The sequence below is a fragment of the Lingula anatina genome, chromosome 1, assembly GCF_051362555.1.
Source record: "Lingula anatina isolate TDL-2025a chromosome 1, LinAna3.0, whole genome shotgun sequence".
In the NCBI taxonomy this organism is placed as follows: domain Eukaryota; kingdom Metazoa; phylum Brachiopoda; class Lingulata; order Lingulida; family Lingulidae; genus Lingula; species Lingula anatina.
Genome location: NC_141767.1, coordinates 57,315,490 through 57,341,236, shown reverse-complemented (window position 1 = coordinate 57,341,236; position 25,747 = coordinate 57,315,490). Strand labels below are relative to the sequence as shown.

The window sequence follows — 25,747 nt, the reverse complement described above, 5'->3', positions numbered from 1 at the left end:
GCTAAAAATCAACAAAATATCACATAACTCAAGAAAAACACATCTTTTACACATATATTCATGCGCATACACCAGATAGCGCCACTGAAGATAGCGGGCTCTGCAGTTTTTCAATCGATACATGTTTGATTTTAGTAAAAGTGGGCGTTCATTTGACAGCAAAAGCATACCATTAAACAATTAAAAAAAATATCCACTTGTTCATATAACATATGCCTCAGTAAAAAATTATTACTAAACAGTAAAATAACCATTGATGAATGGCTACTTCTAAAATATAGATTACAGGCAGAGATTGGAATTTCGCGTTTATGGTCATTTTGTAATAAAAAACTATCAGAATGTAAATCAAAGCATAATAATAATTTGTCTTTTAGATAAATTTTCTATAAAATTTGTTTTCCATTTCTCTCTGTTTTAATCGTATTACATTCCTTCTTTTACTCAGAACCCGACACAGCATGGCGATTCACCGGAACGTGCACCTGGCTTCATTTAATGAACAAACGGGGCAATTCCACACAAAATCAGATACCAATTTTGATATAGAAATCAAAAAGGCTGCAGAAGGTGCCAATCTTATATTCTACTCAGGTAAGAAAGCAATCGAATCATAATTTCACTTTTAAAAAACCCTTTCAACATGCAGGACATAATCAGCTTGGTTCTTTTTGTTTGGGTTTTTGTTATGAAAAGTGTCTTTGAGGAATCTTGATTTTTTAAAGGAAAAGTGTTATCACTCTCGAGATATCAGTCTATTTCAGTGCATTTCATTTCCCTTTTGCTAATTTAGAATGGCGTTTTGTTCTGTTTCTAATGCAGTTTAAGTCCTAAATTATTATTTTCATTTCTTTGTATCTCCTGGCACGAAGATTCATGGGTAACTGCCGTTTGCATTCCAATTTACATTTGCGATATGTAATATAGGTCCTTATGCATGAAAGATAGAGAGGCACAGGTCTGTATGAAGGGCTCTCACATCTTATGCTTACCAATCACGTCGCGCGCACAGCTGAAAAGCCAACCTGGTTGTACAAAAATTCGTAACACAGCGCAATACAGTTGAAAAAATGACTCTGGACATGAGTAAATGAGTATATTTATGATAAAATATAAAAGTTAAAATTAATCAATTTCAATTTAAACTGAAAAGGTCATTTGTAAAAAATAGGATAATATCTTTATGAAATATATTGCTTGGTAATTACATTGATCCAACTTAACAAGTCAGTATGAGAAGAGCCACTAGTGTTGCAGGCCTACCCAACTACCAGACTCGGCACCGAATGATCCAGAATTCACCGGTAGATCAGACCACACTACCCGTTTTCAAGGTGTGTATCAGATTGTATTACACAGTATCAGACACGACACAGCTCTTGCCTAGTACGCGATGTGATAGTGACGATTCTCAGCGGTGTTGAAAAGCATTGCATCACCACTCAAAATTTGTTCAGGGTATGATACTGTGTAATGCGATCTGATACACACCTTGAAAACGGGTAGTGTGGTCTGATCTACTGGTGAATTCTGGATCATTCGGTGCCGAGTCTGGTAGTTGGGTAGGCCTGTGTTGTGTGGCCAAGATGGCAGATGACCCAACAATAAATGATAAAATATAAAAGTTAAAATTAATCATGTTTCATTTTAAACTAAATTATTTAATTAGAAATGGTACAAAACGTCATATCCAAGTATAGGGACAGGTTGTACAATGATTCGTGAGTAGAAGAAAATTGCTTATTATTATTATTATTATTATTATTATTATTATTATTATTATTGTTTTTTTTTTTTAGAAAAATTGGATTTGGAGCCAAAATGTTATATAGACTATTGTTATCACTAACATTAAATTATAATGGTATTTGTATCATGATTGTCACCACATTAATGGTCTTTATACTATGACATATATATATATATATATATATATATATATATATATATATATATATATATATATATATATATATATATATATATATATATATTACTTCTTAGAATTATAAACCTGTTGCATCCCAACATCCCAATTTATATATATATTTTGCACAATTATTCTAATATTATTGTCCAAAGAAAATTTGGGCACAGCGGAGTTTAATGCCCACCTCAAAACTGGTGTGGAACAGGGCAGTTTTCTGTGTACCCCTCACCTTCTCTTATTGCCCATTTTTTAAAGCAAATGGTTTTTAGAAAAATCCATTAAAATCTATGATCTCTTCATAACAATTTTGTCTGGTTACTAAGCTCAACCAATTCCTTGTATGTGTCAATCCAGCCCATAGATAGTATTTTATAACATGCATAGTTTCCATCTGATTGTAATAGCAAAGACTGTAATATGCCCAGTTGTTTTGATAAACCATAAAATAGGAATGCTAGCGATTGAAAACTTACTAGGACTAGGAATATGCTCTTTCCAGTAGAATTTCGGGGTAAATCTGAATTTGCAACATAACAAAACTTGTTCTTGATTAATCCATGATTTGATAACCCTTTATTTTTGTCAGCAGAACATTCCACAGAGCAATCATATTTTGTTTCTATATCTTCCAGGTGGTCAAGTGGCATACAATGTGGTAGCAAACAAAAACACAGAAGTCTCTTCATTAGGCAGCCAGTCTCTAGTAGTGTCTCTTGATAGTGAGGGGATCCTTTTAAGGTTCCCCTCTCAAACTGGTATGTCATGTCTCATAATCTCATGTTAAAGGATGGGAGTGTTAAGCTGATTATCCTTGAGTCCATTTTAATAGAATATTTGGAACTGCATGAATTGTAAATTGTTAAATTATAAAAAATGTGATTTTGAAGTACTAGAATAAAATCCTAACTATTTAATTCTTTATTTTCCAGATGTTCAAGCATTCCAACTACAGTTGAATCAATACATAAAACCTGACAAGGGGTCAATATTTGAACAAAGGACAGAAGAGGCTTCTGCAGCACAATACTTTCAGGTAGGGCCATTTTTCCCAGTAACTGCTTTAGTCATGTTTTATGTTTGCAAAAAATTGGGTATCTTTTTGGTTTTATAAATTGGTTTATTTTGCTCTATAGAATGATGTTCTAAGTAACTGTTAATAAGATAAGGACTGCAGAATTTTTGAAATATGTGCAGAAACTGACTAACATAGCTTATGATAAGATTTCTTGTATAGACATTGCCACAAAACTAAATATGTTTGTGGAAGGAGATATTACAGGTGCTACAACTACCCATGAGTTGGTATTGAGAAGAGGATTACAGAAAAAAAATGAAACCGTGCCTCAAAGACAATCTGCATAGATATATTTTTATTGTTTTATATGATACTAGGCAATGGACACTTATACTCTGAGGTTCAGTTTTCATTGTCTGATTTGATATTCTTAAGACTCCCCGTTTGGCTGGTTAACAAACACTGACCTATACGAGACATTATTGTGTCATTTCAATAAAGGTACAAAACAATCTGATTATTTTTGGTGGTTAAAAGTCAAATATAATGAAACTTTATGATTTATGTCAGACAAAACATTAAAAAAGACTACCTATCTGTGAACTATTTGAACTGTTTCCAGATAGAAAAGGGATGCTTGTGACTGATGCAATATGTTTGAGTGAAATAATGGTGTTGATCAGAATGTTGATTTATACTTTGTCAGTTGACAAGATCATCTGCTTGAAATCACTTCAAATACTTCAAATTATTAATAACACCATATGAAATACACTGCTGCCCCTGTGTATAAATTCTTCATTAATTATATGCTAAATAATGAATAAAAGCAAAGAATGTCAAATATGAATATACTGTATAGAAGATACTGAGTCCATGGATGATACCAGAATAGAAAGTGAACAGTTATATTAATGGTATTTACTATTAAGCACATGTTACAGTTGCCATAATAGATCCATTTCATTGTTATTTATGCTTGTTCTTATTCTGTGACACATTATAAAATATTTATATGACATACAGCATAGTCAGGACTGCCAGATTTCCATCTGAAGCTGAGGTTATATAATGACAATGAATACCTAAACTTTCATATATTGTGTTTGACTAACATTTGTATTTGATTTTATTTAAAATTTATAAAAATGTAATTTTTCAGTTGACCAGCTGTAATACCACTAGAATCCACATGCCATAGTTCAAAAATGCCATGTGAAAAATTCTGTTTGAGAAATATGGAACCTGCTTTTAACTTTTTGAATTCAGGGACTGTAATTAAGACGGAAATTAGAAGGAAACAGACAAAATATTTCTAAAACTAATATAATGCGCCTTTTTATAAAGCATGTCATTGTTGAAATCTTATAAAGATTTCAGGAATTTCCAATATATATATTCAACAAATAAAAAGTACATACATAATGTAAAACTGTCACACTGGTCAACAGTTTTTTAAAAGTATGTTTGATTAATTACAAAATGTTATGGAAGAAACTCGGAAGCACCCCAAAGCTGTAATAAATAAACCACTTTCAATATTGCTAATATATACATCTTTTTCCAGTTCTATGGGTACCTTTCACAACAACAGAATATGATGCAGGATTACATCAGAACATCCACATATCAGAGGTCTATGCTGGCCAATCCTGTGGACTTTAATAACAAGGTAATGAAATCATCTGAGATAGCATAAAATGAGACTATGGGCTGTCTCAAGTGATTCCCACACATCAGAAATATGTGCTGACCCATCCAGTGGATTTTGATTAAAAAAAAAACACATCACAAATTTTTACTGACAAGTCTAGTTGATTTTAAAATGGCTATAATGCACATGTCAGAGGACCAAGGTGGTCAGTTTTGTAGATCTTTATGACAGAAAATATACTCGTCTGAGAATTCAGTGCTGGGCTATCTTGTAGAGTTTGATAAGGAGGTAATACTTACATCACCTATACAGCTATTACAGCCTCTGTTAGTCTGGCATCTGAATATAGATTTTTAATAATGCCATACACATATCAGAGTCCCAGGCCCTGCTTACAGTAATGCTTTGAATGGCAGTCTGGCACCCCCACCCCCACCCCGCTTGTGATTAAAACCAGCATTCCTCTGGGACCACATCAGTGACTTATAAACTTAAATTTATCAGCATAAAATGAGATGTTTTAACCATCATTTGGTTTAAATTCACTGCCAGAAGATGAAGCAATCATTTTTTTCTTATTGTTTGAAAGCCATCACCACTAGAAAACATTTATGCATTTTTAGCCTTATTCAATAATTGTATATATATCATATGTCTGTCACAAATGTATGAGAATCACTTAATTTTAAAACCTGCCTCTCACAATTTGGCAGTGCACTAATTGGGTGTCCCCCTTCATATGATTCCCTTTTGTGGCTCTAGTCTTTATGATATACATGAAAGGACTGGAAACAATTTTTTGGTTAAGATTCTCTAAGATTGTACCTACGAACCTGAAGTTTAATTGATATGGAATCACCTGGGTGATAGATGATTGTTATTTAGCATGGTGTTTTTCAATTCCCAATGCTATTTTTCTCTGAATGTGTTCAGTGAAATTCACCCCTAAATCAATTGTCTGATACTAAAGTGCAACTTTCCTAACATTCAGGTTGTTCTTGATGTCGGTGCTGGCTCTGGAATATTGTCTTTCTTTGCTGTCCAGGCTGGGGCCAGGAAGGTGTACGGTATTGAGGCCAGCTCTATGGCAGTGCATGCAAAGGTAAATTATCTAGACAGTCTTACTGTATGATTTTTTGTTTTCGGATTGAATCGTGTGGTCACAGTCACAGTCACTGTGAGTCACATATTTTGTTTGGTATTGAATCATGTTTTGTACCCCATTTAAACGTCTTCTGAATTTGTAAAAATCTTGTAAAAGATTACTGATAATACATTATTGCATTTAGTTGCAATTGTAGACTGGAAAATACAATTTGTTCTTAGTGTTTACTATTATTGTTTCATGAGGTCATTTTGTGAACTGTGCATATTTTGAAAATGAAAATGTCTCTGCAGGAATTGGTGCACCAGAACAAATTAAGTGGCAAAATTGTGATTGTTCCTGGGAAAGTGGAGGAAGTGGAGATCCCAGAGCCAGTGGATGTGATCATCTCAGAACCCATGGGCTATATGCTGTTCAATGAGAGGATGTTAGAGAGCTTTCTGCATGCCAAAAAGTGGTTAAAACCTGGAGGTAAGGGAAATTGAATTAAAGTGATACTTTAAAATTGAACTGTGTAAATCTCAGGATGTTAAATGTCATATTTCTTATCCCATTTTCTAAATCATAGATATTTTTTACGCCATACAGTTGGAGTATTGATGCACTAATCCCAGGTTGTTGTTATTTAAATTTAGTATACATAACCATTCAGTACAAATTAGAATCTGATAGAAATGTGTTTCTTGCATGTTTCCACAGACTGGCTTTCAGTTTCCATGACATGAAAAAGTAATCTTTACTAGACTACATGTTAACTTGCTTGTAGGTAAAATGTATCCTTCAAGGGGAGACTTACATGTAGCCCCATTTTCTGATGAAGCTCTCTACATGGAACAGTATTCTAAAGCAAATTTTTGGTATGTATTTCCTGTTAAATGAGTAATAAACCATCTGTATATTAGCTATTACCACCAAAAGTACATGCAAACTTAAGCTTATATGTATATAAACTGTTAGAAATGCAGGTATCCATGGTGATTATTTTTGGTATAAAATTTAATGGTCTTGAATACCCTGATCTATGAGAAGTTCAGTTATTTCAAGACAATTTAAACAATTCATAATGTCCTTAATTACATCCAATCAGGTACCAGCAGTCATTTCATGGTGTGGACTTGATGTGTCTAAGAGATGCGGCAGTCCAAGAATATTTCAAGCAACCTATAGTGGTAATATATCAAAATGAGCACACATGATATTTTATTTATTTTCATTCCTCAACATTACAATGCTGAATTCAGAAATACAAAAATGCAGAAGTGCTGAATTTTTAAAATAACAAGACCAAGAATGAATGTTGTGTTTTTAATAAAATTGATATTGGTCTAGTAGTTTTAATTTTGCACTGACACAGTGGTTATATAACAAGGATTTAAACTTGGAGTTCTCTTCACTTTCTTCAAACAGATAAATTGGTAAAGAATTGGCATTTTAGGATTATTATTATTTTGCTCTGGGATTACTATTTTGTTTATGTCATTGGCTTTTTAACTTCTACTTCTTCTTCTTGACTAATATTTGACCATTTTATGATTTGTGGCACTGTTGGCACATATTCATATGTGATTGTATTTCTTATCCAGGATACATTTGACATAAGAATATGCTTGGCCAGGTCAGTGAAACACACTGTTGACTTCCAAACTGCTGCAGAGTCAGCCCTGTACACCATAGAGATCCCCCTGACCTACAGCATGCTGCAGACAGGCACAATCCATGGCTTGGCCTTCTGGTTTGATGTGGCTTTCCTGGGATCACAGTGAGTGGAGTGTATATGGATTTTATACATGAGCAAATATACTAGTTGTGCACATGGCTGAACCAGTGATTGAAGCAGCTTTTGATTTCACTGTGTTGATTCTTATATTAAATTTTGATATACATTTTAAATTGTTGTCATATTGCCTTCGTGTACTTTGGTCATTTGTTTCTATGTTCTTAGCATTGAAATTGTGTCTATCTTTGGAATGTTGTGGACAGCTTAACCTGCAGATTAAAGTAAAATGTGGAAGGTCTTTTCAATTGAATTTATTTACTAGGGCTTTTCTGTTAGATTTCATGTAAACTGTATATTTTTGAAAATGAAAATATTTGGGTAGTTATTATTTGATGCTTCCTTTGTTTCCAGACAGCATGTGTGGTTATCAACAGCCCCCACAGAACCGCTGACTCATTGGTACCAAGTACTGTGCCTGCTGCAGACGCCAGTGTTTGTCAAACAGGGGCAGACACTTACAGGGAAAGTGACACTCAAGGCCAACAAAAGGTTATACCTTGTGTCTTTGTGAAATGATGGGAGAGCACTGTGTCCTTACTGGGATGGAATGTTGAAAACAAAACTGGCTAGATATATTGTTAAAAAGAATATTTATCATTAAATAATAAGTGAATCTATGAATGTTGTATTTAGACTCTCACAGATGCACACCTGCACACAGGCAACATTATGATCTTTTATAAAACTGTAAAGTTCCTTAATTGCTTTAGTTTCTTTTACACATGTGTTCCTCATATTTTTAGACAAAGTTATGATGTGGAGATTGAAATCAACATCCCAGGGACAAATAACAAGTCGGTCAACTCTCTAGACTTGAAGAACCCCTTCTTCCGCTACACAGGCCATACTCCTCAGCCTCCACCCGGCCAGTCAACACAGTCCCCCACTGAGGCTTACTGGAGTACTATGCAAATAGGTAACTTTTAGCTATACTCCTTTTTCACTTTCTTTTTACACATTTAGAAATTGTAGGAATCTGTTTGAGTAATGCACTGTTCTCTCCATAGATTTACTTAATGTTATGTGATGTTTATATTTATATTTGTTTATAATTAGTTTCATTTCATTCATAAATTTGCCTTAAACACTTTCATGAAAATACAGCTGTCTTGTTTTAGTGGAGAGGTTTTCATGTAGTTTTGACAGTTATGATCCTAAAGATCAGTAAGAGCAATGGCCAAAGGTAGTTTGAAAAGAAAATGTTTCTAGACTATAGTGCTGACCTGTGTGTAAAAAATACACGAAGGATGATAGAAGTGAAAACCATCTATTATTCTTTATCATTTATCTAGTTAATAGTTTTGTTTGTTCACAATGTCATCAGAATGGTATATATGTAATAGTTCTGTAAAAAGAGATGTCTGTAGCAGTTCCTTTATGCAATTTAAATCAACTGACATTGACAGTATTCAAGTTGAGTGTAAAATGATTTGATGTACACTCAAATTGATGTCTATATTTAAATTTGGATGGTTAAGTTAGATGCAGCCCAGTTGATGAAGAAATTCAAACCTTAAGAACATGGTGTGATGTTGCTATAGCCCATTCTACTCCATGATTCAATTTTGAAGAGACAGTTATTAAACCACCATGTTAAACTGGTATAAGTAGGGTCATTATAACTATTGATGCCCTTGTCTGCACTACATTCTCTCACTGCACCAGTGCTCTTTAGTTGACAGTGTGTGTGTTGTCTACCTATTCCAGCCAGTGCACAACAGCTGTCCAATAACTTAGTGAATGGTTACGTCAATGGTGGTCTAGCTCACCAGCAGGGCGTGGTTCAGACAAACCTTGTGCCTCTTGGTAGGTGCTGCCGCTGTCATATTGAAGGCTTGACTGGATTTGATTGTTGTATGCAGTGAACAGTTTTTGGAATATATTTCACAGCTCTCTTGTTATATTTGGGACAAAAGTACATTTGTGACTTCCATCTTGGATAAAAATACTCTTTATCTATTGTATCTTATTGCATTTCATCTGCACTACATTAATGGATGCAGGTAAAAGATTTGGAGATTTTATTTGGCTAGAATTCTAAAATGAAAAGCAAAGACACTTGGATTTAAACATTCTTACAGTGTTTATATTATTATTTTCAGCCAAGACCCTTACAAAAGTTTTAACTACTTTTCTAATAGTTTTTGAGTGTCTTATGTATGTTATATAAATGTGTATTTGTCATGAATTATTCTTGGCAATTTTCTGAGCAGGATATTTAACTTTCTTGGTTTTTCAGCTAATGCTGCTCCAGTGAACCCTGGCAGTATACCCAGTGTTGGATTTGTGTCTCAGGGTAATGCCACCAGAACGTCTGTAGGAGGGGGTATCTCACCAGCTGTATTTACTACACAAAACCATGTTAGTATCATCCTGAAATTTATGGAAACTGTACATTTACTTATGTACAGAAATTCTCAAGACCATTGTTATAAAGATTTGTTCACTCTGTCTTTATAATCCTTTTTTGCTAGGTAATACATGGCAATTGGAGTAAAGAATGGAAAAATTAGATCAATTAAAGTAAAATCCTGTTGAATGTAAACCTTAATTTAATAACCTTACATACTGTCAGAAAAATGTGACATGTTATAATTCCAGTTCCCTGTGAGTAACTAACTCTTGGCATGTAATATGATTTTCAGCAGGGTCTAGGCCAGTCTAACCAGTTTCCCGTGAGCAACCAGTTCATGATAGGTGACTATGTGATGCCAGGGAACATCATGCTGCCTGACCAGTCACAGCCTATCAACATGAAGACAAATTCCAGTGTAGGACAGCATTAGCACACACCAACACCATGTATAGGCTTAGAGAGGCTGCGAACTTTAGGGAGGGGGGTTAGGGAAAAGAAGGTTAAATTTAGTATTTTGATAATGTTAAGCTTGCCTTGTAGATTTTACTTTCATTGTCAACTCACATCAGCTTGATAAGTGGCTCCCAGCACCCATTACTATACTCCATATCGTACAATTATTCCTGAACAATAAATAAAGCAAATGAAGCCTGCAAGTGCAACATTATATATATATATATATATATATATATATATATATATATATATATATATATATATATATATATATATGGTGGTTGCCAGTGGCTAAGATGATTGACAAAGAATAATGAAGGGAAATGCTCTGTCTGCTTGGAGTTGATTTTTGTCTGAAAAATGTAGTTCTCTAAGATAAGAAATGATGGTGTGATCACAGGCATTACATATCTGACAGCAATACAGCTAGTAGACCACAGTGAATGGTAGCTGCTTAGATTATTTTCACTTCTTAATATAGAATAAAAAGGTTTACATTTGAATACTGAAATCCTAAAAGTCTTTTGAGGTCTACATTGCAATTGCAGGCTTGTCCATGCTGTTACAACTTGTGGGGAACAAAACTAATTTAAAATTGGAAGTGCTAGAAAGCTTATGCAGCTATTATCACTTTTATCAAGAACGTATTAAGTTTTACCTATTTATCCAAAACCTTAATGAACAGATGGATTCCTGTCAGTCCACAAGATCCTGTTATAAAATATTTTGATAGAATGAAGTAGATAGAAAATATTTTCAAGATTGGCACAGTATAGAATTCAAATTGTAGTAGTGCATGACGAGCTGAGGGATTCTATTTAAGCTTGCTCTGCCTGTTTGTCGAATCTACTAAGGTGCTTTTGAGGCAATCATTACTACATGGCTGCTTCTGGTGACTTAAATTTGGTTGATTTTCATCTCACTGATATACCTAACAACCAAGGAACATTTCAAAATTGGTGAAAACTAAGAGGGTTGTTCTTCTTGTGTTTAAATGTTAATTGATAGTTGTCAGAAGAGATGCTGTTGCTTTTGAATGGATTTTCTGCTACTCAAGGCTGTATATTACAATAGATGAGGGTTAACGGGGACACAAAGGTTATGTATATAAAACATTTCAATGTATTTGATGAATTTCAAGGAATTTGATTACAAAAATCTCAATCAGGTATCACTTTTGACCTGGTACTCATACATTGTTGTAAAAGTCAGGATAAGAAATTTTAAAGAATCTGAACAGACACTTTCATTTGTAATAAAATTGTTTCTGATAGGTGCAGTTCCTTTTTGGTAAGTGTCATATGTGCATTCATTTTTAAATGGAATATGATACATTTTTTCCAAGGAAATTCTTCTAAAATTAAGCTTTACCCTATTATTTTCACAAGTTGTACATTGCTGGATTTGGTTTTGAATTTGAAGAATTAAGAATATTTTGAAATTTCGTACAATCGAGATTATATAATTGCCATTGCTGTGCAATGAATGCTGCATCCCAGTCTTGACTTGTAGATAGTTTCTCATACCTGACGTAACAAGTCTCATTATAACACAATTGTAAATAAATGTAAGGTTTGTTCATTATTGTCATACTGTGTATAGAGGGTTAAAAAGACACTTGGGTGGAAAATGAGAAAGACCGATAAGATTTTTTAAATGACTTGTAAGCACAGCACCACATCCAAGAATGACACTTAATAAAAATAAAATGGCTAATCTATAAATTAGTATGTACTTAGATATTCCCTTTATCAAATGTGACAAGTACAAGGTATTTAATATTTCACCCAAGGATATACTGATGTTATAATTTGAGAGAAGCTAGTATTTGCTTGCTTGTCTGTACTACGACCAGAACAAATTTTAAACAAGTCTTTCTAATGTTACACATATATCTTTATATATATATTTACATATTGTCAGTGATACTTCAGTTTGATAGAATTTCAAAGTTTCAACCAATGGATATTATTGCAATGTTATTAATATTGTCACTATATTGTTCATAGTGACTTGGCAAATAATAACTTTTAAAACAACTTTGTTTGCTTTCTTGAATTACATTTCAGCAGTTGCTGGTTCATGGGTCATTTTGTTCATACTTTGTTGCAAAGCTACTTCTGTGTCCCAACGGCTAGCCTGTTGTTGATATGGCTGCTCAATTACACTAATACAAGTGTCATTCCGCACATGTTCAAAAGCTTCATCTCTCTCTATGCTTAAGTTTGAATAAGGCAGCAAATCTGTCAAATGTACAGACACACAGCAGGAAAAAATGTCCATTTTCAACACCTTTTACATAATATAAAATAACCAATTTACTGTCATTTTTATATGATCAACGAAATTGATGAGATGGAAAAAATATCAACAGAACAATTTACGTCCAATTTGCTCCATTCTGAAATTCTGAACATTTCTGACCCTTTATTACACAATACTCGGTAACAGATTCACCATAATTTTTGTATAATCAACTAACAAAATTGTTTAGATGCAGAAAATGTCATGTATCTTATTAGTTCAATAATGAGACTGCTAACATGCTGAAGACTTTAATCTGAGGAAAAACCACTGTACAAAAAAAAAAAAAAAAAATAATAATAATAAAAATACAGCATAACTTCATCAAAACTAAGCCGATCAATATAATTATCCATCTGTAGTATAGTCCTATTAATTAGTCCTGCAAGTTTTAAAGCAAATTGTAACAGTTTTCATGTTACTTGTGTAACAGTCAATAGAACATGCTACAATAAAAAAAAAAAAACTTTGAAAAAAAGTTTCCATCAAGCTGATTTTCAAACTTGACCTGTATTTTGTCATAATTCTTTGGAAGCGTTCATCTGCAAAATTTTCACTCAATAAGTATTTCATTGTCTTGCATTACACCCATCTTAACCCGTCTTAAAATTGTGCCTTTTTTTATAACCAGGAAAGGTAAAATATGTCTCCTTTGACAATTAGAATCCTCTGTTGTTATTTCATAGATTTTGACCAAATCTTCAGTTTTTTTGAAAAAAAAAAAAAAAAAAAAAAAAAAACTCCAATCTTAAATAACACAATGGTGAGCGCCCTTTAGTGAGTCCCCAAATACACAAAGGATTTAATAAGACGACACTGTGAAAAATCTCTCTTTAGAAGCAATATTCACTGGCAAGTGATATACAGAAGCAACATTCACTGGCAAGTGATATAAAGATGCTGTATGCCAAAACTCTGTGTACAACTTTCTTTACTGCATTAGTCCCATGGGTGCTGTAATCTTTCTTTTTTCAAAGTTTCTATCTTCTTCACCTCTGGTACGGGTGCAAACTGGAGGCTGATTTGATATTGGTTTTTATGGAACTAGGGGCTTTCATGCTACTGGAAGCTAAAATGAAATTGTAATAATTTAAAGTGGTGAATAATTCTGTACCAAATCAAAATAATGTTTTTGTTAAAGCTATGCTAGAATATTAAATCTTATTTAAAATGAAGTTAACTTGAGCACTTCTGCATCTCAACCTCAAGCTCTTTTAATCATTTAGCTCACCCTGTCTTCCTGGTTGAGCATGTTCTGCAGGAGATGGTTGGGACTGGCTGGAATGCACATTCTCACTGCCTGACTTTAAACCTTTACCAAAGTTAACTGCAGCCAGTAAAGTATTTGTATCTGCTATGGAAGATGTCTGTTGTTGGCTGGTTTTCTGAGCTATAATGAAAAGATTATGAGGATTACAATTTGCAGTGAAATAAAAAATAACCTGACAAAATTTTTGTTAAAGACATGATTTATTGGAATACGTATAAGACACAACTTCTTAGCTTTTCTTTAGATGGTGACACAATACTTACCTAATTCCCACTCATCTCTAAAACTGGTGATCATGTCCAATAGTTGTGTGCTTATTCTGTTTACAGCATTCATCTGTTTCTAATAAAATGACACAAATAAATTACTCGCAAAAATAATCTAGTTTTCCTTTAAATTCAGAACTATTATGAATTGTGCAATTCACATATAAAATAGTTATATTTAATTATCAGTTATATAAAATAATCCATACACTTATTTAACTTAAAAAATATTGTCACTTTATGTTGATATTCCAGCACTTTTCTAAAGTAATCTGTAGGCATAAAAAAGACATTTAGCCACCCTCATTTACTTGATCTGTAATATAATAATTTGTACCTGTGCATTTTCCACAGTCATATTAGAAGCCTGTTTACTGATATGTTGCTGTCTTTCCTCCACATCTGGTTCTGGCTTTGTCCTCAGGTAATCTGGCACCACCTCATGGTTGAAGGCAAGGACTCTGCCTTCTGTCAATTTCTAAAAATTCATATGTAAAAAATGTAAGAATATAAACAGATATAAACAAACTTGAATTTATAATCAAAATGTTACATGCAGAATACAACCTCAATAAAAAGGTTAACAGTTTAAGGGTAACAGGGTGGCAAAAATGAAATCATAGTTAAGTTTGGGGATATGTGCATAGGGTGTCAGGTGGGGCAAATTATGTGGCGTATGTCTTTGGTAACAGTGTACTCACTTCTAAGTCTGCATCCCTGTCTGGTGAAAGCAGCAATGGCAGCAAAACATAGTTTCTCAATAGAGGGGTTTTCTCATGTTTAAGAAGTTTGTTTAAGGAGCTGATCTGTCCAGAAAGCAGAGCAAAGCTGTCTAAGACTGAAGGCCTGAAAACAAATTTTACATGATATTATAATAATTACCATGTTTATAAAATGTTTATTTCTATATAAAGATCTTTTTATTGTCATTCATGTTTCATAAATTGTGCAACTGTGGCAAATCATGGACTTTTATCTATTCTTTTTGATAATCCTTACCAGTTTAGAGTATACTCAGTTTCCAATTTCACCAGCAATGCAGACAGGGAACCCTTGAGATCTTGCACTCTTTGTATGGTAGCCTCCAGAGAGTTGTCTAATTGTTTTTCGTCTCGCTGAAATTACAAAGAAATATCCATGTCTATGTACTAGTAATCTTAGAATGCATTCAGAACAGTGGACTAATAGATTCCCAGTTCAAATATGGCGACCTACTGAAAAGACAATGGTTTAATTCAGAATTATACACTGAAAAGATTTCCTGCAGGGATTACTCATTAAACATTCAAGTGGGTCAACCACATTTGATTGGTGGATCTGGATACTTGATCCCTGTTTTGAATGAGGTCTTAGTCTCTAAATTGTCACCTTAATCCAATTGATGAATCTAAAAAAAAATCACATTATCTACCAGTTTTTTATACAGAGCTTGGTTGCACAAAAATTTGTGCATCAGTACTCCCATTTCAGTTTTTTGATAAGATAGGCACTAAATTATACGTTCTAATGCATGAAGGATATGGTATAATGCACTATTAATGGTGTTCATATAGCATGTCTTGACACAGCAGTGTGCGACTTAAGTAGGTAAGAGATAGGCAAAAGATTTGAGACTCCCACCCCCCACCCCGTATCTAGACAGACGTGCTAGCTGATTGTTATCTAGATACTTCCATGTGCCTTACCACACACAGAACATGTAAAGGCAGTTATAATAATAATAATAATAATAATAATAATAATAATAATAATAATAATAATAATAATAATAAATAGTTAATGCTTAAGCATTAATTCTTAATGAAATAGACTAAAAATTGAAAAGGCTTTTTCCCTCAGATATGGAGCTCTCTGTGTGTGTTTTAAAATTTCAAGTCTTTAGCTGAGCCTAAGAGAAAAATCATGAAAGGTAAACATTGTCATTGTTCAGCTTCTTGTAAAACCAGTGTGTTTTTATACCAGAAACATCCTAGAAAAATATGAAAAAGATCCTAGTTCATACGAAATTGTGAATTAAACTTGGTTATCATATAACAAATTAGTACAGTGCCACAATTTAAATAAATGAAAATATACTCACTTGCATGTTCAACTTTCCCGGAAGTTAAATTAAGTAGAGTGAGCATGCGCAACCTAGATAATTTTAGGTCAACCTATAATGGAACTCCAGGGTACTTCCCAAGTTGTATTTCAAAGTTGTCCTAGAATGCTTCCATGTACTGGTGACAGACATCCAAGCAAATCATGGTAGACGAAGACGTAAGTGAGCGGCAGGGAGAGGTATGCATGATTTAAACTCCCCATAACCAAATATTACAACAATCAGAATCACGTGTTTTGGTGTGATGCCTGGTGTGTGTTTACAAACTTTCTGCTGTAAGTTAGGGTGATGAAATGAAATGGTTCTGCTAGTGATTTATGCATTTATATGCTTGTATTATGCTCTTATGTTTATGGTTCCTTATACCCGTTATAAGCTCTCTATATAACTTGTGTATCATAAAAGACGTGTCATGCAGACACCACCTGATATTATTAAAACTGTGACCCTGATTCAGGCTATGTCCATGCAAGATGCACATGATTTCAGTGATAATATGCCTCAATACTTTGTCCTGAGGAAGGCACCTGTTATCACACATGCAGTCTTCAGGATATGATACATGTTTCCTTATAGACAGCTCCACTCTTTAGTGGTTAATTGGTTAATTGTGCCCAGCATAACACGTTCCCATGAAAAAAAATCATAAATTGCCACTGTCTTGGTCTTGATTATTGAAAGTAAACATCATAATAATAATAATAACATAATACTTTGATGTTTACTGTTATTTTGTTTTAGATAACTCATCCCCTCTGCTGGTAAGTGTTACACTGATAGAAATAGAAAAGAAAGCAAAACAATAAATATTAATTTAAAAAATTAGAATAACTAGTATCTATATCCAAAGGGACCAAAATTTTGAATTAGGATATATGCATGTCTTCTATAATATGTCAATCCCAAAAAAATTCAAGAAGAAGATAGGAGAAATCACAATGTGTAATAGTAATAGTAACCCCCCCCTCTCAGGGATACCCCCTTCCTGCGGCACATTGAATTTTTGAAGGGCCCTTGCACATCCCTGATGGCCGGTTCTATCACTCTCCAAAGTTTCAACTTTGTTATTCTTTTGGTCTAGGAACAGATAGAAGAAACTAAAAATTCACTGACAGATCCTCAGATTCACAAAATGGTGGTTTAAAATGGTCCCTAGTGCTTTTCACAAGAGTGCAGGGATAAAAACTTTTTTCATAACCATTATAGAGTATAGTATAAAATGAGGGGTTGACTTGAGAATGATTTTAATCTTAAGCTTAACCAAACAGCTATCGTGGAAATAACTGTTCTACACTGAAAAAATTGTGATCAAAACTGCACCCTCTAAGTCTTAATATCTTTCAAATTTTTGTTTTGAAATTCGAATAATTACTTTGGTGTTCCTTTTCAAAATGCTTATGAATAAAGTTTCATTTAATTTGGCAGTTATCAGTAGAATACACATCTGACTCGTACCTTTTTTTGGCAAATACATACTAGTAACATGGAACCCATGTATAATAGGAGACCCAGAGTGGGAGTACATTATAACTTCACATTTCTTCATACCTTTGATCCAAGAACTCTACACATTAGTAAACAGCCTATGGCACAAACTGAGAGAACAACTGTTTAATAGAATTTCACTTGTCAAAATGGTGTTTTTATTATTTGCTTTCCTAAACAAGCTGCACATCTTCCAGATCCTGGAGGCAGGTAATGTGTACGTGCTGATGAAAAGGGAGTATAGGATCTCAAGAAATATAAGAGCACTCTGGTATTTTGGGCACCTCAATCAAGTCATTGAATATACACCTAAGTCAAATCTGGTAAGTGTTGAATGGAAAAAAAACCTTATGTAAGCATTAAACACAGGGGGAAGGTTAAAAATGTAAAAGATAGCATGAACTTAATAATATATAATTTATATTATTTCATTTAAAACAAGTTTTTTTCCTAAATGTTATAGATTTGTTTGCCAAATAAATATATTTGGACTGAGTAAATGAAATAATTGTAAAATATTTCTGCATACATCTCCAGTCTGAGTACACACACGAGATAGAAGTGATATCAGTGGTTCCCAGAGAACCTGCCAGGATACAGAAGAGGGGAGGGAAGAGGCCTCAGTACAGACTGACCAGTAACACAGTGCTCACATTCTTTGCTAGGCGGTATAGATTGGTGTATGCACTGGACCTCAGTCCGTCTTCAGGCTCTGTGGTGAGTGACAGGAGAGCATTTACTTTAGATATAGATTAGGGGTCACAGTAGTGTACATCAACAAATAATCATTAAGTGGCTTTTGAGGTCACTATGATGGATTTTTGCTTCACCACTTAACCAGAAATTTTCCTGTTTTTGAAAAAAACTACTTACTTTACATTTGAAACAAGCTTAGAGGTCTTGTTTTCACAAGATTATAAATTCACCTTGTAATTTGCTACTAGGCAGTGTTGATTTCAACATTTCGCCTGACATGATATCAGTGTTTATATTTAAGCTCTTTAATATAGTAAGAAAAAGGTATCTGTGAGGAAAGAGTATGTTATTGTGTTTATGTATTACCTATTACATTAAAATATAAAATATTTAGTAAAGAAAATCAAAAGAATAGATGTATATTTATGTATGTTATTCTTAGACTTCATATTATTAGAAATAACTATTTATTTCAGGATATCAACCATTGTTCAGTTTTGATAACTGAAGTATTTTTGGCTCTGAAGAAATCTCTCCTTGGATTAGCTCAACCAGTAAGTATGCTACGGCCTTATCTGGGATTAAGTCATATAATTTGCCTTATTGGTTGTCTTTCATAAACTATGGCACAGATTGAAGCAAAATTTGAGAAGATGTGTTTTAAATTAACAACAACTATTCAGTATCATTTGACCTGCTGTACAGTGCTTACATAAACAGCTTTTGTAACCAATTGACATTTCATTAAAGGGCTAAATTCAAAGAATTCCATCAGCACATAATGTATCCAATTTTGAATTTTCAGTTAATCAGAGTAAAATCTATTTGTGTTTCAGTTCTATATCCCTGGTAGCTTGCTGAGAATTGAACCTCAGCTTTACATCACAGTGGTCACATATGCACCAATTGTTAGCTGCAAGGCTAAGCAAGTAAGATAAAGATTGGTTCTTCTTACAGTCCAACATTATCAAGTGTAGTCTTGCTTTTACAATCTAATGACTGTTATTTGGATATAAACTATGAAGTATACATAATTACAGTGTCAGCCTTGTACATTGTGTTTTAACAAATATAGCATATAAATTTGGTAATGCATAATCTGACACTCTTCATGCCCACAACACGTGCAACTGCTTTAACTTGATCAGACAGTTTGTCATATTTTCATGACATTTTGCATTTTTATCTTGTTTATGGTCTTCATTTTTTTCTATGTTTTTTCTTCTCTTTTATGCACAGGTTCTTGTTCAGGGTTGCCATGTCACACATGAGAATGTTGAAGAGTTCCTGGCAGTGATCAAAGAGAAGATAACCGAGTTGGAAAACTATATGGCACAGAGCTTTGAACCATTTGCCAAGGAGATGCCAAGCTTTGATGTGAGTTGGAGAACACTGAGTAAAGTATTTCACATGAAAATGTTTTTTCCAGAGAAGACATTTTCCATTTCTCCTAGCATTCATCACACAGTGTTTGTTGCATTGTACATACCAAATGCTTTATTGCTTATTTATAACATTGCTTCGGAAGGTGAAGGAAAAATGCTGAAAAACTCACAAGCAAAAGTGGTGGTTTGGATACATCCTACCCTGCATCCACTTTGCAGATGTGACATCTTAAGATGTTGTTGGTTTATAATATGCCAATTGGTATATTAAAGCTGTGTTACCTTGGATTTATAAGGTTCCATTATAAAATACACTTGTATACATTGATTTTTAAAATATTAATTTTTAATATTAATTGATTTTTAATTAAACCTTGAAAATGTATCACACCTGTGGTATTTATACTGGCTTTAAATGAAGAGAGATCAAGCCAGTTACATTATTTTTATTTTTAAAAAGTTGTTGACTCTAATGCTTGTAACTGGGCTTAATCTGAACACAGATTCAGGTGTTAAGTTAATTCTGGAAGAATAATTTCATCTTTTTGTGTACTGTTCAATTTCTTAATCATGGTTCACAGGATGATGAGAGTGTGATGTTTGGCTTGTATCCAAAAGAAGATGGCAACCTGGCTGATATAGACCCTCAGCCTGACTCCATGGTGGCAGCAGACTCAGGGTTTGTCAACCTGCTCAGGTACGGCATCCTGGCACTACAGTTGTTACCTGAAAACAGCAGCGCAGGTAAGTGCAGATTTTTACTGTGAGGTAACAAGTAACATTGTCATTATCTGTAACAATTAACACAAGCTCAGATCTATACATATATTAGTAAATAGTATTGTTTTTTTACAAGACGAATATTCTGTTACCCATAGGTATCATTATCATCACGGATGGAGTTGTCAGTCTTCCTGATGCCCTGATATTTGAGTCATTGCTGGCGCAATTGAGAAACAGCACAGTCACATGCTCTGTGCTGCAGATTGGAAGTGGTTGCCATGCCAACAATAACTTTGGACTAGTACCTTGTACAGAGTTGCTGCAATTTCTTGCCAAGGCCACATTTGGTGCTTACTTCAAGGGGCCTCCTGACGTGGTAATCTGAAATAGTACATCTATACAAGTGATATAAAGCTTTTGTCAAGTTCTGTCTTTTTTATGGCTTTACCTGCTTTACCTTTCTTTGGGAGCTGATTTGACAATGCATTACTCACCAACCAAACTTTAGGAAGACAAAAGATCTGTATATTTCTCCAAGCTCAGAAAGATGCTTAAAAACTCAAGGTGTTCATCTTTACGAGTGAAGAGATTGATTTTGTCTTTAATTCTAAGTGTACATATTCCAGACTTCCTCTGACACATTTGAGATGAACTGCTATCATAAAGCTCTGTTTGGATGGAAATTCAAGAATGCCAATCTTAGTATGGAACTAGATGGATGGGAAGATGTCAATTTTGGTGTCAGGTAACAAAACACATTCTTGGTTGTGATACTTGAAAACATTATTCTTGTCTTTGTCAACAAAGAAGGCTACATTTTCATTCAATATCAAAAAGTTCTTAACCAATTTAATTGATTTTTTTTAATAGACAGTTCCAGAGGAAAAGAAATGAATATGGGTCTTTTTTTTTTTTTTTTTTTTTACATTTTGCCTTAGTAGATGTTGTTCTCTTGGTGTACTCTCCAGTGTTAAGATTTTTTTTTTTCACATAAACATTATATACACTTTGGAATCCATCCCTTATACACTTTGTCAGCCAGTCACTTTTACTTCATATTTCATATAGCAATTAATATTGGACATATAGTGACAAAGAATTTTCTCATATAATCAAGTAATAATATCATGTATCTTGTGATTTCTAAATGGCCAGGAAGCCTCTTACCCTGGGCAATCATTCAGTTTGGGAGTCCCCACCCATGAGGAAGAAACACATGGAAAAAAACCTGCATGCCAACATACTAGATGTGATATCAGTGAGGCTAAGAGAAGGGTTCACTATCAAAAATGTAGCCATCACCAGGGGTAAGTTAGTGTACCAGTTTTATGCTGACACACTGTGCACTTGAAGAATTTAAGCAGATTCTCTACAATTTTTTTCTATCAGTATAAGTATATATTGGAATAAAAAAATATAATGGTTTGATTTTCAGGAGAAAGTCAGATTGAGGTCCATCTTGTGTTGCCATGGAGAGACAATGTTAGGATAGAGTATCTAGCCATTGCTTCATGGCCTATCATCAGAGAAAGGTAAGTTATAGTTAATGAATAGATAAGGTGAATACCCTTATATAAACACTGATATGTTCACTTGTATATTGTGAAATAAGTTTTAATGAACATCCTGTGCAAGAAATGGGGACATTTTTGATATGTTTTCTAGCATTAGAATTTTATGGAAGCAAAGCACAGAAAACATAAAGTGTGATTCTGATTTTTCCTCCGCCCTGAACCCTGAACATGTGCAACACATTGTGGCCAATATCTTTCTCATTTAGTTATATCTAAATGTCATTTTGATGTAGAACTTTCAAAAAGGCACCAGGACTCGGGTGTTTTTTTTTTTTGTTTTCTGTGGCCTCTTTGATTATTTTCAGTTAATGGTGAAAATTATAACACTGCAAGATTTCAGACATTTATTATGTTTAGAGTTTGTCATTGTGGTTGAGAATGTGTTTAATATTTAGCAGGCTGTTAACAAGCTGTCATATTTCAGTTTATGTGCTCACTTTTTTGCTTGTCTTCCCATTTCTTTTCTTTCTTTTTTCCTAATTTTCCTAGCTTTGTCATTTTTCTTTTAGCAAGTCAAAAACAGACACTGTATCATTTAAAGTGATGGAAGGGAGGTTAGTTATGAGCTTTGTGGTCTGCTTTTTGCTCTAAAGCAAGGGACTATTTATTTGTCTATCATTTGTGTTTGTGCCTTATTTGGGTTTCTTAGTTCATTTTGCTTAAACCAATTGTGCACCCACCTGATCTTTGCTTTTCAAATAAATATATTATAAGTTTTATTTATCCATTTTTTTGATAAAATATCTTATAATTATTGACTGTGGAATATGAAGATCAATCCAATAGGATGTAAGATGTTACTTCATCAGAATGTAAAAGTTGTTGAAGAATTAATTTACCCCTTCAAACATGATCAGTTTGCTTTGATTTTATTGATTTAAGACTCATTTCCTTACCTAATTTTTATGGTGTACAGCATACACATCCTTCCATATGGATCCACTTCTTTGCTGATTTTGCTTTTTATTTCATACCAGAGCTGAACAGATATTCATATTCAAAGCCCACTGCTTTTAAGATTTTCCCTCCATTCTTGCTTTCATGGATCAGTGTTTTTCTTGGTGAAACATCATCAAATTATCAGTATTAAGGCCCATGGAATGAATTGGTTTATGTACTTTTATGATTATAGGTAATAGATAGTTATAAAAATTGTTAGCTTTCTGTAATGACAGATAGGTGACTACAGGTGTTTAAAGAAAAACTCGGGATTCTGAATACTAATAGTTTTTAATGTTTGTTGGGGTAGGTAACTTGACTTTGCATTTTCAAGTGGACAAAATTTGCATAGATGTTGTAAAGTAATATAGTTTTGTCTTAGTTTTTTGTTTTGCTTTGTGACTTATTTTGGAAGGATTGGTTTTTTAGTGTTACATGTTTGCATGGGTTTGTGTATTGTCACAATATTACTTTACAAATTGCCTTCTTTTGCATTATCTTTGCTATTTTATGCAAATTTTTCTTTTATGGCCATGAAGGATAAAGTTATATATTTACATTTGAAACAGCCAGAGTAATTGTATTCAGCTGTTTTTATTTTTTATCATTTGATATCTTTGTTATGAATTGAACAGAAAGAAATGATGTGTGTGTGCTTACATTGTTGCGCATGTGTGTGTGTAAATTTAAATTAAAATAATAAGTTTTTATTGCCTTATTTGATGTCTTTTAGGATGATGACCCATGTTGAGGTGACGACAGAGGGCTGCTACGAGTTCCTTCATGATGTGACGTGCACACAAAAGAAACCATTCAGGAGTCCCTACCGGACAGCCATGGTCAAAACTTTCTGGCTCATGCAACAGGGGTAGCTTGACCAACCAGTGTCTTTCATCTTGCAGTAGTTATATGCAGTGATTTAGAGGAAAGACTACTGTACCATGATATGATATGTTGTTGAGCCTGTCTTGTTTGTGTCAATAAAGAAGTACAGGAGGTTAATGATATACATATAAATTATATATATTATTTGTGACATATTTTCATTTCAATTTAAATACAAAAATGTATAAGACGCCACCAGAATGTTTTATTCATAGTCAAGAATTGTCTATATAGCTTTGAATATGTGGTTTTGTTTTATTTTTTAAAACATGTTTATTCTATTTTAGCCTAACTCAAGTTGATCAGTTGATGGTGCATATCCAATCCTTTGCCAGCAATCCAGCCTTCTACACCATCCCTGAGAACATCAAGAGTGGAGTGCCTTTGTTTGTGTTACCCACCAACTCCCCCAGTCCTCAGCTCTACATACAGCAAAGCTCAAAGTGAGTGTTTTGTGAAGGATAGACTTTGGTTACCAGGCTGTAGCTGTAAAACATAAAGTAGCTTACAGTCAGAGTTTAAAAATCAACTAATTAAAGAGTTAATTGAGTAGATTAGGCTAATGTTGATGTTTCTTGTATTTTGTTTGTGGATATCGTGGACAATTTCTTCTTTTGAGAGTTTGTAAAGATGCTTATCCTATTAAGATTCGTTACAGTTGATGTTTTAAAGTAATGTCCTTACTGATATCACTTCATTTTTTCAGGGACACGGCTCTGTCTCAGTTTGCTTCATTTTGGAAGCCAATTATGATGCTGGACATCAATATATGGCAAGTAAAACATGCAAGAATCAAATAAATTTAAAAAAAAAAAATTGGAATAAGAAATAAATGTGGTCTTGCTGTCCTGTATAGTATGAATTGCACATTTCAGTTCAATAATAAATTGGTTGTTACAATTGTTTTATGCAGGCAAAAGTGGATGCATACTCATCGCATAGGCATCATTCTGGAGCATGACATGCCATTGCCCAAACACCTGCATATCCCAAACTCCAACAGCCGCTTCAATACTGTGATGTGCAGACAAGCTCTGACCTCCATGAATGAGTTGCTGAAAGACTGGAGCAGCTTCATTCTGATGGAAAACCATTCTTATATCAAATTGATTGGGTAAGCACTTAGCTTGAGAGGTATGAAAGAGTAATTGACTAAATTTGAAAATTTGTTTATTGTGGTAAGTGATACCTGTACAAATAAAGCATGTGCACAAAACATCCTTTGTTGGACTCTATAATCTGTATTTATTATATTTGTATATTTAGTGTATTTGTATAAGTGTTAGATTTTGCATATGATCTTACTTTGAAAAATGAGAAATCCTTTTACAAATGTGTCATAGACTGAATGGAAAAAATCTTCAGCTCACCTGTTTGCAGTCTGCATCCTATATTTCTATGTGATTAGGGAACCAGACAAGCCTCCCAGCTCATTTTATGTGATCAGAGTGACATCCAAGCCCCCATGTATGGTGCTGAGGGTGGCCTTCCCCACAGGGACACCTGGACACAAGAGGAATGAGGTAACAAGTTTATTATGACATCCAAGCCTCCCTGTATGGTTTTTGAAGGCTGCCTTTTCCTAGGACTTTAAGGATAAGTGAAATGAGGTTGTGTGACAAAAATTTGATGAGACTTTATTTTGATGATATAAGCCACACAAAACTTGTGCTGCGACCGACAGATTTCTTAAGTCAAAGAAATAGATTGAAAATTAATAGTTTTTTGGGGGCTAGTTATTGAAAAATGGATACAAGGTCTATTTCTAGGGAGAAATGAGCTTCAAAGTAATATTGAATGTTCAGCCTAAATGTAAAATGATGTAT

At 33.8% G+C, this 25,747-nt stretch overlaps 3 protein-coding genes across 11 annotated transcripts in view; 2 read left to right on the top strand and 1 right to left on the bottom strand.

Moving 5' to 3' along the window:
- The first annotated feature begins 423 nt into the window (after nt 1-423).
- LOC106171450 (histone-arginine methyltransferase CARMER) lies at nt 424-12,332 on the top strand. 4 transcript variants are annotated; one of them, XM_087000311.1, is made up of 14 exons: nt 424-594; nt 2,563-2,685; nt 2,860-2,963; nt 4,513-4,617; nt 5,591-5,701; nt 5,998-6,175; nt 6,471-6,561; nt 6,792-6,873; nt 7,288-7,463; nt 7,833-7,970; nt 8,225-8,397; nt 9,189-9,287; nt 9,721-9,842; nt 10,130-12,332. In XM_087000311.1, exons 1-14 carry the CDS (start codon nt 462-464, stop codon nt 10,265-10,267), a joined length of 1,773 nt encoding a protein of 590 aa, XP_086856437.1. In that variant the 5' UTR covers nt 424-461; the 3' UTR covers nt 10,268-12,332. The 4 variants fall into 4 exon arrangements, with proteins under 4 accessions (XP_086856437.1, XP_086856438.1, XP_013407253.1 ...); XM_013551799.2 differs by having other exon boundaries at nt 425-594; nt 10,127-12,332; XM_087000312.1 differs by lacking the exon at nt 9,189-9,287.
- A 346-nt stretch (nt 12,333-12,678) lies between these two features.
- On the bottom strand, nt 12,679-16,371 carry LOC106171451 (mediator of RNA polymerase II transcription subunit 8-B). The gene is made up of 7 exons (XM_013551801.2): nt 16,214-16,371; nt 15,133-15,248; nt 14,835-14,979; nt 14,471-14,611; nt 14,131-14,209; nt 13,829-13,987; nt 12,679-13,666 (listed from the first exon to the last, which is right to left on the bottom strand). The coding sequence occupies exons 1-7, from the start codon at nt 16,217-16,219 to the stop codon at nt 13,587-13,589; spliced, it is 726 nt and encodes a 241-aa protein (XP_013407255.1). The 5' UTR covers nt 16,220-16,371; the 3' UTR covers nt 12,679-13,586.
- LOC106171449 (KICSTOR complex protein SZT2) overlaps nt 16,259-25,747 on the top strand; it is a 60,048-nt gene continuing 50,559 nt past the window's right edge. For 4 of the 6 annotated variants that reach the window (XM_087000302.1, XM_087000301.1, XM_087000303.1 and 1 more), the window contains exons 1-17: nt 16,274-16,413; nt 17,917-18,042; nt 18,257-18,436; nt 18,892-18,969; nt 19,252-19,344; nt 19,655-19,792; nt 20,382-20,544; nt 20,679-20,899; nt 21,150-21,268; nt 21,679-21,830; nt 21,959-22,055; nt 22,607-22,651; nt 23,770-23,904; nt 24,209-24,364; nt 24,628-24,693; nt 24,835-25,035; nt 25,330-25,444. In XM_087000302.1, coding sequence (XP_086856428.1) covers nt 16,378-16,413; nt 17,917-18,042; nt 18,257-18,436; nt 18,892-18,969; nt 19,252-19,344; nt 19,655-19,792; nt 20,382-20,544; nt 20,679-20,899; nt 21,150-21,268; nt 21,679-21,830; nt 21,959-22,055; nt 22,607-22,651; nt 23,770-23,904; nt 24,209-24,364; nt 24,628-24,693; nt 24,835-25,035; nt 25,330-25,444 — 2,121 coding nt within the window. In that variant the 5' untranslated portion in view covers nt 16,274-16,377. Of the gene's footprint in view, nt 16,414-17,916; nt 18,043-18,256; nt 18,437-18,891; nt 18,970-19,251; nt 19,345-19,654; nt 19,793-20,381; nt 20,545-20,678; nt 20,900-21,149; nt 21,269-21,678; nt 21,831-21,958; nt 22,056-22,606; nt 22,652-23,769; nt 23,905-24,208; nt 24,365-24,627; nt 24,694-24,834; nt 25,036-25,329; nt 25,445-25,747 lie in introns of all 6 variants that reach the window. The other 2 variants (XM_087000298.1, XM_087000299.1) reach the window with 2 other exon arrangements.